We start from the raw sequence: 17,707 nt of genomic DNA, 5'->3' as shown, positions 1-17,707 counted from the left end.
TATTCGTTTTCGTTTCGCTTTTTTCGTTTTTCGTTTTCGTTTTCCTCTCCGCATTAGAATGATCCCGTCAAACCAAACCACATAGAAAGTAAACCGCAAAATACTGCAAACCACGCATTCAACCGCACAAACTCGGCACAACTACAATTTAGAAACTATCTGGTGCATTGCTGCTGCTGCTGCTGATTACAGCAAAATATAGTGTCCGACCAAAACGGTTTTGCTTTCTCGGAAATGGGTACAACTTTGGAGCCAGACATAGGGCGGAAAATCTAGTCTTGGTCGATGTGGGATCTGCTTTCGGGTTACTACACAGAAAAAGGATCCCGATTCGTATACAAATAATTAGGGACATAACTTTTCCTCTGCAAAACCCCAGCTACCCACTGTGTTTGAGCAGAGATCTCTTCTGGTGAGGATTGCGGCTTAGTGCACGGGCTGTCGAAAATGTTTGCCAAAGTGTTGTGCACGACGACAGACAGATAGTTGGACGAGAAACGCTTACACCAAAGTCTGATTATAGTCTTATAACTTATGCAAGAGGAAATATACATTTTACTCGTTGCTGTGCTGTGCTGTGGGTGAGGGAGTCATCGCATCCTTTTTCGCATTGATATTGTGTTTCTATGTAGCTGGTGGGGCTAAAATGCTGCTAAGTGGTGCAAAAGTTGGGAACTTTTCTGGATTATTTACTGCCCTTTCCTGTCGTTCGAACAAACGGCAGTGTTGGTGGGTGTGTAACTTCTAGATTTAAGACAAAGAGACAATTTCGTTTTTCCCTATCTCGACAATATTTTCAGATGTAAACGAATGTCTTCTGCGTAACGGCCACGGTCCTTGCCAGGATGTATGTATCAACACATGGAGCGGCTATCGTTGCAGTTGTGCTGGACTACCAGGAACTCGCCTGTCCCAGGATGGCCACAGTTGTGAGGACATCGATGAATGCACGGTTAACAATGGCGGTTGCTCCCATACCTGCCTTAACACGCTCGGACGGGCATTCTGTGTTTGCCCCGAAGGATTCATGCTGGACGATGACTGGAAGACTTGCATCGACATTGACGAATGTTCGAATCAGAAATCGATTAGGCAGGAATTTCGGTGCCATGGAAGCTGCATCAACACAATCGGTTCCTATCGGTGCCTCACGGAGGACGACGAGGAAGATCCGAATGGGTTGCATCTGAGCGATGGAGTGGCTCGCGGTGGACTGATGGGTGACCAGCTGCTGACTAAGCAATCGGACGAGCTGGACGATGAAAGTGATGACACGATGTGCCCTTCCGGCTACTATTTCAACACGACAATGGGAGACTGTCAAGGTGAGTTTGATTCTATTCGAGCGTGGGTGAGGTGCGGTTTTCATTTGCATTTAGATTGCCAAATTGAGAAGGAGGTGGAAAATTTATGGATTTCTAGGAGTTTGGTTGTACTCAATTCGAAGACTTGGAAGTAATTATTTTTGAGGTCGTTCCTTGGGCTAATAGGAATTGTTTAAATGATATAATTAATTAAATATTATGAGAGGAATAATCGTGTGGTTGATAAACGACTAGTTGCGAACAATCCAACCGGTGTCCAGAAGAGCAATTTTGTGAATTTATGGCACCTCATTATGTCAGGGACTCTAAGTAGCTTGTAAATCATCAGAACAAAACGGCTGCAATTTTGCATGAAGTTCAACGCAGCAGTTCAGTTCCCTTTCCGCAGTTTTTTCCCAATCAACTGCTATTCAACTAAATGTCGCCCCCTTCACCCCAGCAATTTGTCCATAAAACACAGTTTTAAAGTCTCTTTCCGAGAATGTATGAAATTATGCCACCTACCATCGGTAATCCCGCGGTAAGCCTAATTAATCAAGATTTACTTGTTCACCGGTTTTTCTCCAACAGACACGAACGAGTGCAACAGCGGAAACGGTGGCTGCCAGCATCATTGCATTAACAGTGACGGTAGCTTCTATTGTTCCTGCAAGTACGGCTTCAAGCTCGAAGCAGACAAGCACAGCTGTTTGGGTGAGTATACTGTTCAAGTTGCTGTGTGCTGTCACTGAATACGGGTAGGGTACGGAAAAAATCCTATCACCGAACTTAATTTTCTAACTTTCGACGAAAAACTTCTGCTTTGGAAAATAATGTGATCCAATGCTAAATGTGTAAAATCTTGACAAGACTGAAAATCGGATTGTTTTGCAATCTTTCGAAATTTTGATTCAATTGCCGGACCCTCTAGTAGAGTATTTGGCATTTAAGAATGAGCATTTAAGAATGAGGACTTTATTTTGTTAGCTTTCAAATTTATTTATCTGTGAGAACGATAGTTTTTTTGTTAATTTGCTTCGTACTCCAATTGTTTTATTGGACAATAAATTCCAGCCTGCTGCCAAAACTCAAATTGCTAACACTGCTTCACTCATGATTTTCGTGAAGTAAATTTTTAGGCAATAACTCAACGGTACAAAATTTCGTGAATGAGTTTTTATAGCCTGTTATGCGATCACATGTACTGAACACTGTGGCGTAGCGTAATTCAATAGATATGAAAATAAAGATGGGCGGGAAATGTCAGAGACATAACCGGAGTGAAATAGTAGAGTAGAATTAGGCTGATACAGTGGAGTAGCACAGTGGGCGAGGGGAATTGGGGGATAAACTCACCTTCCCACTAACCAAAATAATTTTGCATGTGTTCCCGAAGTCGGAACAAACACCGTTCTTTTAGTTGATTACTGCACAGCTAAAAGGCTGCAATTTATTAATTTTAATTAGTCGCAATTGTAGGTAAGTATAAAGGTAAGTTTCTTACATTTTCAGTGTTTTCTAGTATTTCCGGTTCTTACTGTACTGTGGATTGCTGATTTTAGGTTTTTCTACAATGACGATGGTGAATTTAGGTTAGGTTTTAGCGGTACATATGGGTAAGTATATAGTTTCTAGTATATAAAGTGTGTAGTTTTATAATAATACCTTGATTCTTCTGTTCTCTCCTTAGGTTTCCACTTACTGCGTGGCTGTTACGGAAATTAAAGTTTAACTTAATTATTCTACAAATTTAACTCTTGGAGTTACTGCAACTGTGCGAACTGAACGTGGGTTGGGAATATTTTTATCACTTCACTAGCTAAATCACCGCAATTCTGCTGACTAATTGACCTATTGTGTTGTTTTGATGATTCCGTCTGTCAAAGTTCTCGCACTGGCCGGTCGTGACGTTAGGATAGCGAGGGGTAGGACATTTGGTTCACCAGTGACGCGCCGCAACAAGGGGTATCGGCGACAGCATGGAAGAGCCAACCGTTCAAATTCCTCAAGTTCAAGCCATTTCAGTCGTCATTCAACATGGATATTTTTATCTCATTTTCACTAGTACCAGCTCTAATTGAAAAATTATGCCACTTATTGTACTTTTTTTCTTTTTATTCGAAAACCAGGAAAATGTTACAGTGAAAAAAGTATTAATACCTTTCAGTTAAGTGAATTTAGTATTCTTTTAAAAGTAAATTAGTTTAAAGTTAGTGCTATTATTAGCATTTTCGTTAATTTTCTTAAAATAGTAAACAATAAACATCAGCATTATGATCATGGAAATAATGCATCTCAGCAAGTTCTACAGTTCTTTCTTTGACTCCATTCAATTATCTCTTTTGGTTTCGACGCAAAATCGTTTTTATCACATCGTTTCATATGCAAAAATAACGATTTCGAACCCACTACATTTGTGGCGAGTTCATGTTGTGTTAACTATTAAATAGCAGCAAAATGAAAAGTGATATAGACAAAGTGTCAAATAAAAAGTTATAGAGAACATTAAGGGGCATCAAATGAACAATAGTAACGATAAATTTTGTTGATTAATAATTAGAATAATTAAAAAACTCTCCAAAAACACAAATTTTGAGTTATTTCGTTAGTAAAAAATCATTTAGTACACTTAACTAAAAGATATTTGTACATACACTGATAGGAAATTTTCTCAGCTTTCCAATGAAATCTTGTAAATAACGATATAAAGCATATTTTTTAGATTAGAGTCTTTTAAGCACTTGCAAGTCGGTTACAGGAAAAGTATAGTAATGAAATTACAAAGAAATGAGAAGAGATAGAAATATGACGTCCAAGAACAAATTATGAATCGTCCTAAAACCCAACTTTTGGATAATGGATATTGCTATAATCATACTTCATTTTTTCGAGAAAATTAGCAAAAACCTCCTCAAAAACATTAACTTTTAACTACTTTACAGCTAAAAGGTAATTAAAACTAATTACTTAAAAGATACGAGAACACCATTCAATAGGAAATTTTCTCACCTTTCGAATGGAACTGAAACATTTAAAATACAAAGTATACTTTTAAAGTTAGAGGTATTTTAAGACAAATAAGTGTTTTACACAAAAAGTTCAATAACTCTGTAACGGTTGAGATTTGATGGTATGTGTAGAACAATTTTTTTCTTCAAATATGGCAGTCTATCACCCCCCGAGAGATTCTTAACCATGAACCAAACACCCTGTATAAGTGCACAACTGCCACGAGCCTGATGAGCAACATGTCGACGCTAACACACTTCAAACAAACAAAAATATAATATTTAATTAGCTTAATCAATGTGAGTTCATTGTTGTCTTCATGTTAACATATTTTGAAATGCGGAGTGGTAAGGAAGTGGGGGAAAATTAGCGGGAGGGGAACCTAACGTATTTTGGTATATAACTGGATGAAGCGAATGCGGGTGTGAGGTTGGTCTGGGGGAGGGAAGGGTGTGAGAGGAAGGAGGGAGAGGGATGGATGGGGAGTGCAACACCCAACTTCATATTATACCTTCCATTTGAGACTAGGTTAGTGATAATTGATTCAGTCATCAGTTCTAGAATATATCGATATATCGATAGTGGACAACATATTCCAAGATTCTTTGATTCACCATCAGTGGTCTAGGCCAGTTTGTAAAAATCGGTAAGAGTTCGGTGGAAAATAGGACAGGAACTCGTCGAGTTCCCCGGGAGCCAATGTGGTCAAAGCTACTTTGATTGGTGATTAGTGATCTAGACCCGTAAATCCAAGTAATATTGAATCCATTGAACTATGTACTACATCATTCGGACACCATGGTGTTACCAGTTTATATGAGGATTTGCTGTGTGACCGTAATTTTAACCCATAACTCCGGAACTGGAAGTCGGATCAACTAAAAAATCAATAGCAGCTCATGGGAGCGGTATACCTTTCATTTGAAACTGTGCAAATCGGTTCAGTTAAACTGAGTGACATTATTTAACACACGCATGCGTACATACACACACACATTGCGCAATCTTGACGAAGTGAATCGAATGATACAAGAGAATCGGCCTTGCGGGCCTCGGTTAACTCAAGTTGAAATTTCGACCGATTGCATAGCCTTTCCAAAAAGTCCCAAAAAATTTTAGAGGACAGCATAAAATCTCCAAATTTCATACATTTTAAAGAAATTTGGCATCAAAAATACGAATTCGATTTCTGCAATTTCATGTTTCGGAAATTTTAGTTCCGGCTTATATGGGGATTTCTTTGTGACCAGACGATTCATTCTATATTTCCGAAACCATTTAACCGATGCTTACGAAATTTCATAGCAGTCTGTCGAGATAATGTACATAATATAGATAATCATTTGAGACTAAGTTTGTGAAAATCTACCCAACCATCTACGAGAATCTAATGTGAGTTTGTTAAGGGGGGTGTCTGTAAAGTGCTCAAACCGAAAGTAATTTTGTTTAGGCAGGGCAGGCCTAAATACATTTGTCCCAGGAAAGGACTAAAGGAGTGACATCAACCCTCTTAGTCAAGTCACTTCCTACGATTTATCAAACCCCCATCAAATTGAAACGGTCGGTACGGTTGTCCACGTTTCTTCATTATTCAAGGTTCAAAATAATAAGTTGATTAAATTCTTCATTAAATAAATAATTTTATTGCCATATAGTTTTGAATCATCTTCATTTTGTACGCTGCACAGGCCTGACCGCTTCAATGATTGTATCACGTTCCATATGTGCCACAAACCTTAATATTGACAAGAAAAAATGTAGGCGAACGTCTGCAATTTTCCAGGACCTCTACATGTATTGCCTGTGTAGGTGTAGACTAGACTAGACTAGACAAACCAAAAGTAATTGTAATTGTAATTTGTTTATTATGGGTTTTAACCTGATGGTCATTCATCCAAACCGTAAGTAATTTTGTTTTACGTTTTCGAAAGTAAGGCAGCAATGTACCACATGATAACTCTTGATACAATTGTCTAAAATCGGAAATTCAGTGAGATTTTTGAAGCTTAGACTTGTAGTTATTCGATGAACCGAAAAAGTCTGAATTTCGGTTGGCTTCACAAACACCGAAACATGGGGGGGGGGGGATTTTTTTATTTAGTTTTCCGTGATTCATCAGTATTTAGCAGTCGTTAAAAATCACGACACAGTTCAGCATGGCAACAGAGATTGCGGAAGACTATTCTAGAGTTTCAATACTAACAAGCGAATAAAAAAGAAATCGTCTATTTTAGCCACAACACCAGACGCCTCCCTTAATTTTGAAAAATGGTCATTTTCCTCGAGCACGTCTATTGTGGTCAATGTGGTCAACACGACTTCGATGGGGCGTCAGTAACCTAGAACTACAAATGCAAAATGTTTGACTCATATTTTAGCAAAAAACAATCCTTTTTGCATTCATCGCGGTATCGGTTTGAATAGGAGTTACCTATGTGACCACACTCCAAAACCCGTAACTCCGCAACCGGAAGTCGGATCGAAATGGACTTTAATAAAAAATTTCGGGAACGCAACACCATTCATTTGAGACTGAGTTTGGTCAAATCGGTCCAGTCATCACTGAGAAATTGATATAACGATATAAATTCCGAATTGTGATACTTCCGCCGGGGCGGGACTTCCTGAACCGTCGATGGTGGCCAATGTGGTCAAAGAGACTTTGAATGACTATTAGTGACCTAGAACTACAAATCCAACCCGCACTCGTCACACTTTCGAAAATTTTCACCTTTTTGCATTCATGGCAGTATACGTTGAAATCGGGATTTGCTGTGTGTTCGTATTCATCACCCTATACTTCCGGAACCGGAAGTAGGATCAACTAGAAATTAAATAGCAGCAGATGGGAACGTTGGACCTTTCATTTGAGACCAAGTTTATAAAAATCGGTAAATAATTCGCTGAGAAATAGATATGACATTAACTAAAGGAGTTAGCAAGTTCCCCGGGGGCATCAAGAACCGTCATAGGTGGCCAATGTAGTCAAGGTGACTTCGATGGGTCACACAAATCCAAGTAATGTTGTGCACATTTTAATATGTATTGCATCATTTGGACATCATGGTGGTGCCAGTTTATATGGGAATTTGCTGTGTGATCGTACTCTTCAACCCGTAACTCCTGAACCAGAAGTCCGGCCAATAAAAATTCAATAGCGACCTATGGGAAGGTTGTACCTTTCATTTGAGACTAAGTTTGTGCAAATCGGTCCAGCCACCTCTGAGAAAAATCGGTGAGATTGTTTGACACATGCATACACACACATACACAGAGAGAGAGAGAAAAGAGAGAGAGAGAGAGAGAGAGAGAGGGAGAGAAAGAGAAAGACTTTTTGCGATATCGACGAACTGAGTCGAATGGTATAAGAGATTCGGCCCTGCGGGCCTCGGTTAAAAATCGATATTCCGACCGATTGCATAACCTTTCTATATGAGAAAGGCAAAATCGTTTAACATGTTATTGTAAAAATTAAAATACTAAAATATTGTAAAAAGGTCTTGTAGTTACATTCACAATAATGGGAAGAAGAATAGTACAGATTTTTTTCTAGGTGTCTTCTGAAAATTCACTATCAATTGTTCAATTTTCAATATTTTGCAGTCAAAGTCAGGAAAAAATTGTTCAAATATTGCATTATTGTAGGGAAATTTAAACGACATTTTTGAAATAGAATACTTCTAGCGCTTCGACACAGGAACACCATTTCAAAAATTTCTGCTGGAAAAATTTCCCAGTTAAATGTATATAACTTTTACTGTACTGAATGAAATAACTAGTGTTTTTCACTATGTGATCCGAAATATGAGTATGCATGTTATATTCAATTTCATAAATAGTAAAACTACCACATTTAACTAAAAAAAATAATTTTGTGAAAGCAGTAATTATCTGCACCATAATTGGTCCACACTATTCAATCAAGCAAGTGAGCGATGTCCCTTGGTCATCATATCAACTGCGACACACTTTTTAATAGCTGGTACGTTTGATGTCAGCTCGAATTCTTTGCTGGCAAGAAATCGCATAACTGCCGCCAGGCACTGATAGCATGTGCTACTGTGTGCATGTTTTACTTATCAGATTATAGAGTAGTTTTCAGTTTATTTGACGCGACTCATAGGGGTAGCTTAACGGAGCCGTGAATCTTTGATACGTTTACAATATGTACACTATAAACATGAAAACATAGATTATTGATTATCCGTTGGATCTTGTGTTCAATTGTAAATTACCCAATAACATGCAATTAGTAACATTAGTTTTACTTTTAGATATTGAACACTTATACGTGTATACATTTGTCGAAAATTAGTTGCGATCAAAACTGCTCTGTTCTATATTGGCTTTCTCATATAGGAAGGTTATCCAATCACTTTTCATTCTTCATGTCCTAGTTGTTTTTGGTCGGACTATTTCTGCTATGAAGCCAAACACCGACACCAGAAAGATTACTCCACTAAGTGGACTAGATATCGACCCATAAACTCATGGTCAGGTGTCCAACGGCTTTACTTTCCTTCCGAAGGAATTTTTGACAGCTTTTTGAAGAGCATAACTCAAGTGTTTTTTGTATAATTTAGTCATAAGAGCTACATCCGGTTATTTTCGTTTTTCGAAGAAACGGTTAATTTTCTGCATTGTATTACTTCATCAAAATTATTCATGTGATTAAATTACATCGTAAAATCACCAAAAATAAGTCACTAGTTGGTTTAGTTATTGTTTACATAACTGTTTGTCATGAACTTTTACTGAATTCGAACTTCTAATGCGATAACAACAACGACGCACGTTACTTTTGGGAAAACTTGCGATAAGCAGTCAATATTTAAAAAAAAAAACTGTGAATGGAGGCGCATTGTTATTACTAATATAGAGTTGGAATAATCACTAGAATAATGACACGAATACATGAAAAACTTTCAAATAGCATTGAGAGCATGATCTACAAGGATTTTACTAGTGATCAAGAGTAAGCAGCCGAGTGGGAAATATGGTTTTTACCATCTAGGTAAAGGTATTAGGAATGTTTAAAAATCAGTAAATATTTTCCACCAATTGGAATGTGTCATAAAATGTTTCTGAAACTACTTCTTGCTAACATACGCAATAACTGTCAAATTGAGTGAACACAGTTGAGTTCTAGTCATATGGTGAGACTATTTTGATCTTGATTTGCACCATAATGAGATGTCAGTCAATTCGTTTCAATTTGGAAAATAAATTCTAAAATTACTATTGAAAAAAAAAAACATAAAAAAAATACTTACTTTTGAGCCAGTATAAAAAGTAGTAAAGTTAATTTCTGTTCATAAAACTAAAATATTAATTCAGTGTACAAAAACTTATTGATTTTTTTTTTAAATTAACAACAAAAGTTGTAATATCAAAAACGATTTAGCAAACGAAAATTAATGTACAAAAATTTTAAGAACGATTTGGAAAAAAAATTATTTTTGCGACACCCTAATGAAAAGTAAATATTTATTTTTAGCATATTTTAATGCTAAAAACGAATTCAGCGTACCAAAATTACATAAAACCTACCTATTTGAACCGATACGGCAAAGTTTTGACTTTAGTCCACCTTTTGTTCTAAGTCGTGCCACTGTGCATCGGTACCGTCTATCCAATCGCTTAAGCGAATAGATGTTGAAGCTTTTTCTAGTCTAAAGGTGGCGCTTACGGGTAATAAACAAGACTAAAAATGAAAAATCCACTCTCATACGATTGTAGATAATTAAATTTGCTTTCGAATAAGTTGTAAAGATTGTGCGTTAATCGTTTCAAAATGAAATATTTCGTGCGAGTTTTCCAAAACATGTGTTTTGTTTTATTTTTCTTGCACATACACAGCATATTCAGCGCATAGGGATGCGCAAAATCGCATATAGGAATTCATTTCATCAAATATTTCCAATTCATTTTTCATCGCGAGCGCACATTATTTTTCAATTAGAAGTACATTAGAATGTACATTTTGATAAACTCTGAGCATTTTTGTTAATTACTTCTGGAGTCAGAATCGACCATAAACGAGAACTGTTTCATGGCAATTGAATACTCGCGTCGAAACCTTGGCGTAACTTTTTCACTTAGTTCACTGGATCATAATGCATTGTTTCCGTAGAGAAACTAGCTTTTCTCCGTTGTCATGAAGTCAAACAGAGTAGTAAGAGTCAGTTACTATAACACTAGCGTTTGTAAATTGATATTATCGTCCAAATGTTGCATTCTGAGTTTCAGTTTTATCAATATAAATGTTGTCTAAACGCCAGAGTCATTCAAGCCTGCACGCTCGTAAAAGGTAACTCAAAAATGAGTTTAATCCCACCCATTTCCAGATAAACAGGAACAACCCTTCAATTGAGTAATTTCGGAGTTACTTATATTTGAGTAAGCCTGCCTGAACCAAAAACTGAGTAATTATTACTCGGTTTTTGAGTACAATATTATCCTAAAAGGGCGTCACTATTTCTCAGACTTTGAGTTGAACATTACTCAAATTTTGGGTTCAGTAAAACTTCAACAAAGCCAAAAATTGAGCGATTATTACTCATATTATGAGCAGAAGCTTACCCAATTTTTGAGTAGACAATAAAGCCAAAAATTTAGTTGTATTTTCACAGATTTTGGATAGAATATTACTCAATTTATGAGTGCAATATTTCTCATGGGACGGGACTTGCGGATGGATGTTTACTTTTTCGTCCGCTTTTATTGTTCTCCTTTCTTTCATTTACTTTCAACTCCGAGTTGACTGTTCAAACTTGTTCATGTGCACCTCATTGTGCGTGAACTCTGACATCTACGAGCATCAAAAATGGCATAGTTTTACGTTTGATTTTAATTTTATATGTCGGTGAATTTTGCGAGTCACGTAATTTTACTCGACATTTGACGGCGTTTGATTAAAATGTTGAAGGGTTTAATTTTATGGCATTAAAAAAATTAAACAGAACATGGTTATATTTCGTCATTTCGTCAATAGCGTTTTGTTAGATTATGGCATGTTTGGAATTACGTCAACGATAAAATTCAGATATTTTTGGTGTGTGGTACTGCGGCGGATACATTAAAAAAAAAATAAAATATTGCAGAAGAAATGCTTGGACCAATCCAAAACTTAATTTTTACTGATTTTCAAAGAAACCTTTGATGAAAAAATGGATCGAATGCTGTTCGGTAGCCGCAGCATGTTTAGTTAATGATTGGTGAAAAACTTGCAATTCATAACATACTTTTTGCCTTTCTCACACAGAAAAGTTTTGCAATCTGAAGATCATCAACTTAATCACGGCTCGGTAGGCCGTGAGACATATACCATTTGATTCAGTTCGTCAAGATCGGAAAATGTCCACATGTATGTGTATATAAATGTGTAACTGTCAAATAATCTTACTTATTTTTCTCAGAGATGGCTGGATCGATTTACAATAACTTAGTTTCAAATAAAAGGCACAACCTTCCCATGGGCTTCCAATTTTTTTTTCTGATCCTATTTACGGTTTCGAAGTTACAGGTTGAATATATTCCCAAATATTCTAGTACCATTATGATATCTATATGATGCAAGACATAGGATTCAAAATTACTTGAATTTACATGTCTAGATTGATGACCAATCAAAATCGCTTTTACTACGTCGGACACCTACGATGGTTCTTGATGACCCGAGTTGCTAAGCTAATTGCACACTGATTCTCAGAAAATTCTTATTCTTCTTCTCAGTATCCACTGATTAGTTAATTTTTACTATGCACGCTTCCCAAACACCCGATTGGCCACGTTCCGTATTTGGATCTTGTATGTGATCAAAGATCCCTTTCTCCTATATCAACGATGAATGTGTTCTATGTAATTTACCATGAAAAGATGAACATAACACTCGAGTCAACAAACAAGTCTGCTGCTATATGAAGATATCCTATAAATAACCTCGTCACTGCAAATGAAGACTGGTTGCATGCGATGCCGAACTTTGAAACTACTTACAAAATTATGAAGCCTGAACGGTCAACCTGGGAACTAAGTGGCCCTAGGCTCAGTAATTTTCTTCACAGATGGGTCAAAAATTAACCGTTTGACAGGATCTGGTATCACAGGACCAGGAATAAACGCTAGTATCTCCATGGGTTACTGGCCGAAAGTATTTCAAGCAGAAATATATGCCATTCTAGAATGCACTTACGTATGGCTGAAGAGAAAATACCGGTATGCAAATATTTGCATTTTCTCAGATAGTCAGGCTGCGCTCAACGCATAAAGGGCTCCTATATGTAGCTCAAAACTAGTACACCAAATTCTTTTTTTGCACGGGAGATGCGTTCCGTGCAAAAAAAAACCGTGTAAAAAAATCCGTGTTATTTCGAGAGACCGTGCAAAAAAAATCCGTGTTATTTTGAGAAACTGTGCAAAAAAAATCCGTGTTATTACGAGAAACCGTGCAAAAAAAATCCGTGCTATTTTGAGAAACCGTGTAAATTTTTTTTTTAATTAACAGCTATTTTCTTATGGTATTTAACAATGAATACTGTTGGACATTTTAAATGCACAAGGGGGCTGTCAATGTGCCCAGTAGAAGTTTTTTAATTTTTCGAGGAGGTTTTTTTTTTTGAAAAATGTAAGTTTTTTTATTCGTTAAAAGAAGTTATTATCCTTTGAAAAGCAATAGTTAAAATGGTAAAATGTTTCAACTATTTAGAGTTTGTTAACTTTTTGTAGATTACACTGTGCTACAGTGATTTTAAACTTTTAAAATGAACTAGTATAACAAATGCGATACAAAGTAATGTACACACGAAAATTTGAAGCAAAAAAACATTTTTTGGGACCTTTGCCACAACAAAATTAGCTACGTTGTCATTTTCAGCCGATTTTCGGTTTTGTAACATTTTTTGAACGAAGAAAACTAGACCTTTCGAACAGTATGCGGTCATATACAGTTTGGTAAGAAACATTGTTCGATTCTGGGACAACAATATCAAAATTGTATTTTTTTGAATTTTCATGAAAAGTAAAAAAATAATTTTGATGCAAAGACTCTTGCGCAATGGAAATGTCAGAAAATGTCAACTTTTACTTAATTAAATACTCCTTCCTGAAAAGAGGCAGCATTTGCCATATTGCAATGTTGACATTTGCCATTTTGCAATGCTTGATTAAAAATTCTTTCCTGAAAAGTTGAAAAATTCGCTTTTTTTTCACTTAGCGAATCTAGTTTTTTTAACGACTGCATACTATGCCGTGGTGGATATAGGTCCGTCCCGCGAGGCAAACTTTGCAAAATCATACGAAATTGCGACTATCGGCCAATTAAACACCGATCTTCAGGAGGACGATAAAGTTTTGTGCATGTGTGTCTCAAAAAGTGTGATGTCCTCTAATTTATCTACTTCTAAAAAATATTCTCCTGCCAGTGCGTTTGAGTCGTCTATATCTATACTAAACCAATTTAGAATTAGAACCGCCTTTGTTCCTTTTCTTTTCTTTCGTCTCCTAGGTCTGAAGCGGATCAATCGACTATTAATAAATATGATAAAAGATACCAGCAGTATTGGCCCTTATTCGCAAATACTTTATTCACTACAACTGTGCTATATTTCTTCTCGATCTTATAACAGAATTTGAAAATCTCTGTTCTAAATAGTCTATATTGGTAGTTGTTATGATGTACAATACATTAGGAAAATATGCTAGAGTAGTGACAATATTTTTCAGTTCCACAGATACAATCTCCCTTTATTGGATACTGTAGAGACTGTAGGTTCAGGAAACGGCTGTTGAGCCAGCTCGAAAAACGATTGCGGTGGTTGAAGAACGTGAAGGAACAGCCAAGTCACAAGAAGTAAGCGAGAATCCTGATGAATACCCTTTTCCAATCAACAGAACTGAGTAAACTTCCATAAAATTCCGTTTGAGAACCGAATTTATTTAGAATATTCTTCTATGTTCTTTAATTTCAAGTTACTTTGATTTTTATCACAATTTGAAAACCAAACAAAAATAACTTCAGCAAATATGCTAGCATATAATGTAGGGTTGCTATAACAGGGTCACTGCACCACTTGAATTAACAGTGAAACCTTTTTTAAACAAAAACTAGATTTAAACAAATACTAAAAACAATATTTTGACTAATAAAAGAGTAATAACGACAATTAAATCTCGTTACTTCGACAGATCATATCCCAGATACAAAATGCTGCCGAGGTACCTACGATTACGACAGCCAATGATGATTGGTTCATTGAGGCAAAAGTGGCGGGAATGCCATGTCGCTTTTTGATTGACTCCGGAGCACAAGTCAACACCTTCACGGAGGTTATGTTCGCCGCTTTGATGAGGAATGAGGCATACAGTAGAGAAGTATACAACATAAAGCAAGAGATAGATCGCTCTTTGAAAGGATATGCTTCGGATGGTACAATCCATGTGTCAGCTACATTCGAGGCATACCTTCACGTATCCAATGATAGGCCCGTGCTTTTAGAAAAATTCTATGTGGTTAAGGAATTTCAAGCGCTTTTAGGTAGATACACAGCTTCTAGGTACAGCATTTTGATGCTTGGCATAAAGGTGCCGATCACGACGGATTCGTTCGTTGAGTCCCCTCGAATACTCCGAGAGATAGCTGTTTTTGATGCAAATGAAAAGTTCCCGAAATTCAATGTGCCACCCGTTCGAATCGAATATGACAAAGCAAAGCCTCCTTGCCGTAATGTTTTTATGAACATTCCTCAGGCAGTTAGACCACTTGTCGAACAACGGCTGCATATCTTGGAGATGACAGACATAATCGAACGTGTGACAGACGAGATGGACACGGCATTCTGTTCATCAATGCTAGTGGTACCCAAGGGGAAGGATGATATTAGATTGGTGATTGACCTCCGGGGACCTAATCGATACGTCCACCGAACTCCGTTTGCAATGCCCACCTTAGAGGGAATTCTAGCCGATTTGCATGGAGCGAAATGGTTCTCAACCATCGACTTAAGCAACGCATTTTTTCATATTGAATTGGATCAAGAATCACGCCACCTGACTAACTTTTGTACCGAATTTGGTATGTTCAGGTTTGTGCGTCTTCCATTCGGTTTGTGCAACGCACCCGACATTTTCCAAGAAACAATGCAACGGAAAATTCTTGGCGGCTGCAAAGGTGTGAGAAATTATCAAGATGACGTGCTTGTCTATGGAAGCACTAAGGAAGAGCACGATGAACATTTGGCAGCAGTCTTGGACAGGCTTCACAACCACAACGTTAGGTTAAACGAGTCAAAATGCGTTTTTGGAAGCCAAACAGTAATATTTTTGGGATTCACGTTAACACCGGACGGTTGGAAAATAGAGGAGGAAAAATTGAGTGCCATTGAGACGTGTCGACGTCCCGAAACATGCTCTGAGGTAAAAAGCTTTCTTGGTCTTGTAACCTTCGTAGATCGCTTTATTCCAAACCGGGCTAATTTGACTCAGTATTTGAGGGCTTTGGCCAACGCCGGTACATTTTACTGGACCGACAAAGAGGAGCAAGAATTCCAATTTCTGAAAAATAAAGCTTTGAAAACCATCAGCACTCTCGGATATTACAGTCAGTCAGATCCAATTGAACTTTATGTGGATGCATCTCCAGTAGGTCTGGGAGCTGTTTTAGTCCAACATAATAAGGATAAATCACCACGAATCATCGCGTGTGCTTCTAAATCTCTAACGCCAACAGAGAAGAGATACCCTCAAACACATAAAGAAGCACTTGCTGTGGTCTGGGGAGTGGAGCGATTCTCCATGTATCTTCTTAGTAGGTTCTTCGTTATTAGAACAGATGCTGAAGCGAACGAATTTATTTTCAATGGGACTCATCGGTTAGGCAAAAGAGCACTGTCAAGAGCTGATGCGTGGGCACTTCGTTTACAATCGTTTGATTTTGCCATTGAGAGAGTACCAGGAAACATGAACGTAGCGGATGCTTTATCAAGGCTCATTGGTCAAACAAGAGACCCGATTCCCGTCGAAGATGATAATGAAAATCACTTCTTGTACGCACTAGATGTGGGGCATATGGATCTGACTTGGGGAGAAATTGAAAAAAGAAGTGAAGAAGACGAGGAGTTGGGCAAAGTGCGAACAGCTCTGCAGTGTGACTGCTGGCCAAATGGTTTGCAAAAGTACGAAGCGCAAAAAAATAACCTTCGATTTCTCGGATTCCTTCTTTTTAAAGATGATCGTGCTGTGTTGCCAGAGTCCTTACGAAAAACAGCATTACAATCAGCTCACGGTGGGCATGTTGGAATAATAGCCATGAAAAAAATTATGAGACAGTTTTTCTGGTGGCCAGGAATGTCAACCGCCGTCGAAAGCTTCGTCAAGAATTGCGAAGTATGTGTGCTGTTGTCTAGAAAAAATCCGCCTGTTCCACTATCGAGTAGAGTTCTTCCGGAGGGCCCCTGGGAGATACTACAAATCGATTTTCTGAAAGTTCCTGGTTTTGGATCAGGGGAGTTTCTAGTTGTTGTCGACACATATTCCAGATATTTAAACGTTGTCGAGATGAGACAAACGGATGCAGATAAAACGAATGCTGCGCTTTGTGGAATTTTTAAGCTGTGGGGATGTCCATTGACGATTCAAAGCGACAATGGACCTCCATTCCAAAGTGCGAGCTTCATAAAATACTGGGAGGATAAAGGCGTCAAAGTGCGCAAGGCAATACCTCTATGCCCTCAAACAAATGGTGCTGTAGAGAGACAAAATCCTGGTATTATTAAAGCGCTGGCAGCTTCAAAGCTAGAGGCTTCAAATTGGCGTTATGCTCTGGAACAGTATGTCCATCATCGAAATACATTGGTTCCACATTCAAGATTAGGTATTACTCCTTTTGAATTAATGGTAGGTTGGCGTTACCGAGGAACTTTTACTAGTCTATGGCATTCGTCCAGGCTTGAGCTGGATCGGCTTGATGTTCGCGAACGTGACGATTATTCCAAGCTGAAAAGTAAGAAAGATGCAGATGAGTTTCGTGGAGCTAAAGAATCCGATATTCAGGTCGGAGATACGGTTCTTCTTGCACAACAGAAACGAAGCAAAACTGATGCAAATTTTTCCAATGAGCATTTCCGTGTCATTGCTAGAGATGGTCCAAAAGTAGTGTTGATGAGCGCAAATGGAATCCAATATTCACGCAACGTGAATGACATCAAAAAAGTACCAATAAATCTCTCCAAAGCGACTCCCATAAATCCAGCATCAAACATAGAGACTGGTATAAATAATACAGGAGGAATTGTGGTACTTCCAGATGTCGAAACTCCTGACGACGCGTCAAGTGAAGTTTGCTTTGATCCACAAGAAAATATTGGAGTAAACAGTAAATCCTTGCGACGCAGAAATGC

The 17,707-nt window shown here is 37.7% G+C and overlaps 1 protein-coding gene across 1 annotated transcript in view; it reads left to right on the top strand.

The window, feature by feature from the left end:
• Window positions 1-17,707, top strand: part of LOC131690887 (uncharacterized) — a 354,785-nt gene that overhangs the window by 300,649 nt on the left and 36,429 nt on the right. Inside the window, exons 7-8 of the mRNA XM_058976959.1 lie at window positions 801-1,325; window positions 1,896-2,018. Coding sequence (XP_058832942.1) covers window positions 801-1,325; window positions 1,896-2,018 — 648 coding nt within the window. The remainder of the gene's footprint in view (window positions 1-800; window positions 1,326-1,895; window positions 2,019-17,707) is intronic.

The sequence above is a fragment of the Topomyia yanbarensis genome, chromosome 3, assembly GCF_030247195.1.
Source record: "Topomyia yanbarensis strain Yona2022 chromosome 3, ASM3024719v1, whole genome shotgun sequence".
Lineage (NCBI taxonomy): Eukaryota > Metazoa > Arthropoda > Insecta > Diptera > Culicidae > Topomyia > Topomyia yanbarensis.
The sequence above is the reverse complement of the archived record's forward strand: the minus strand, read 5'-3'. Positions and strand labels throughout refer to the sequence as shown.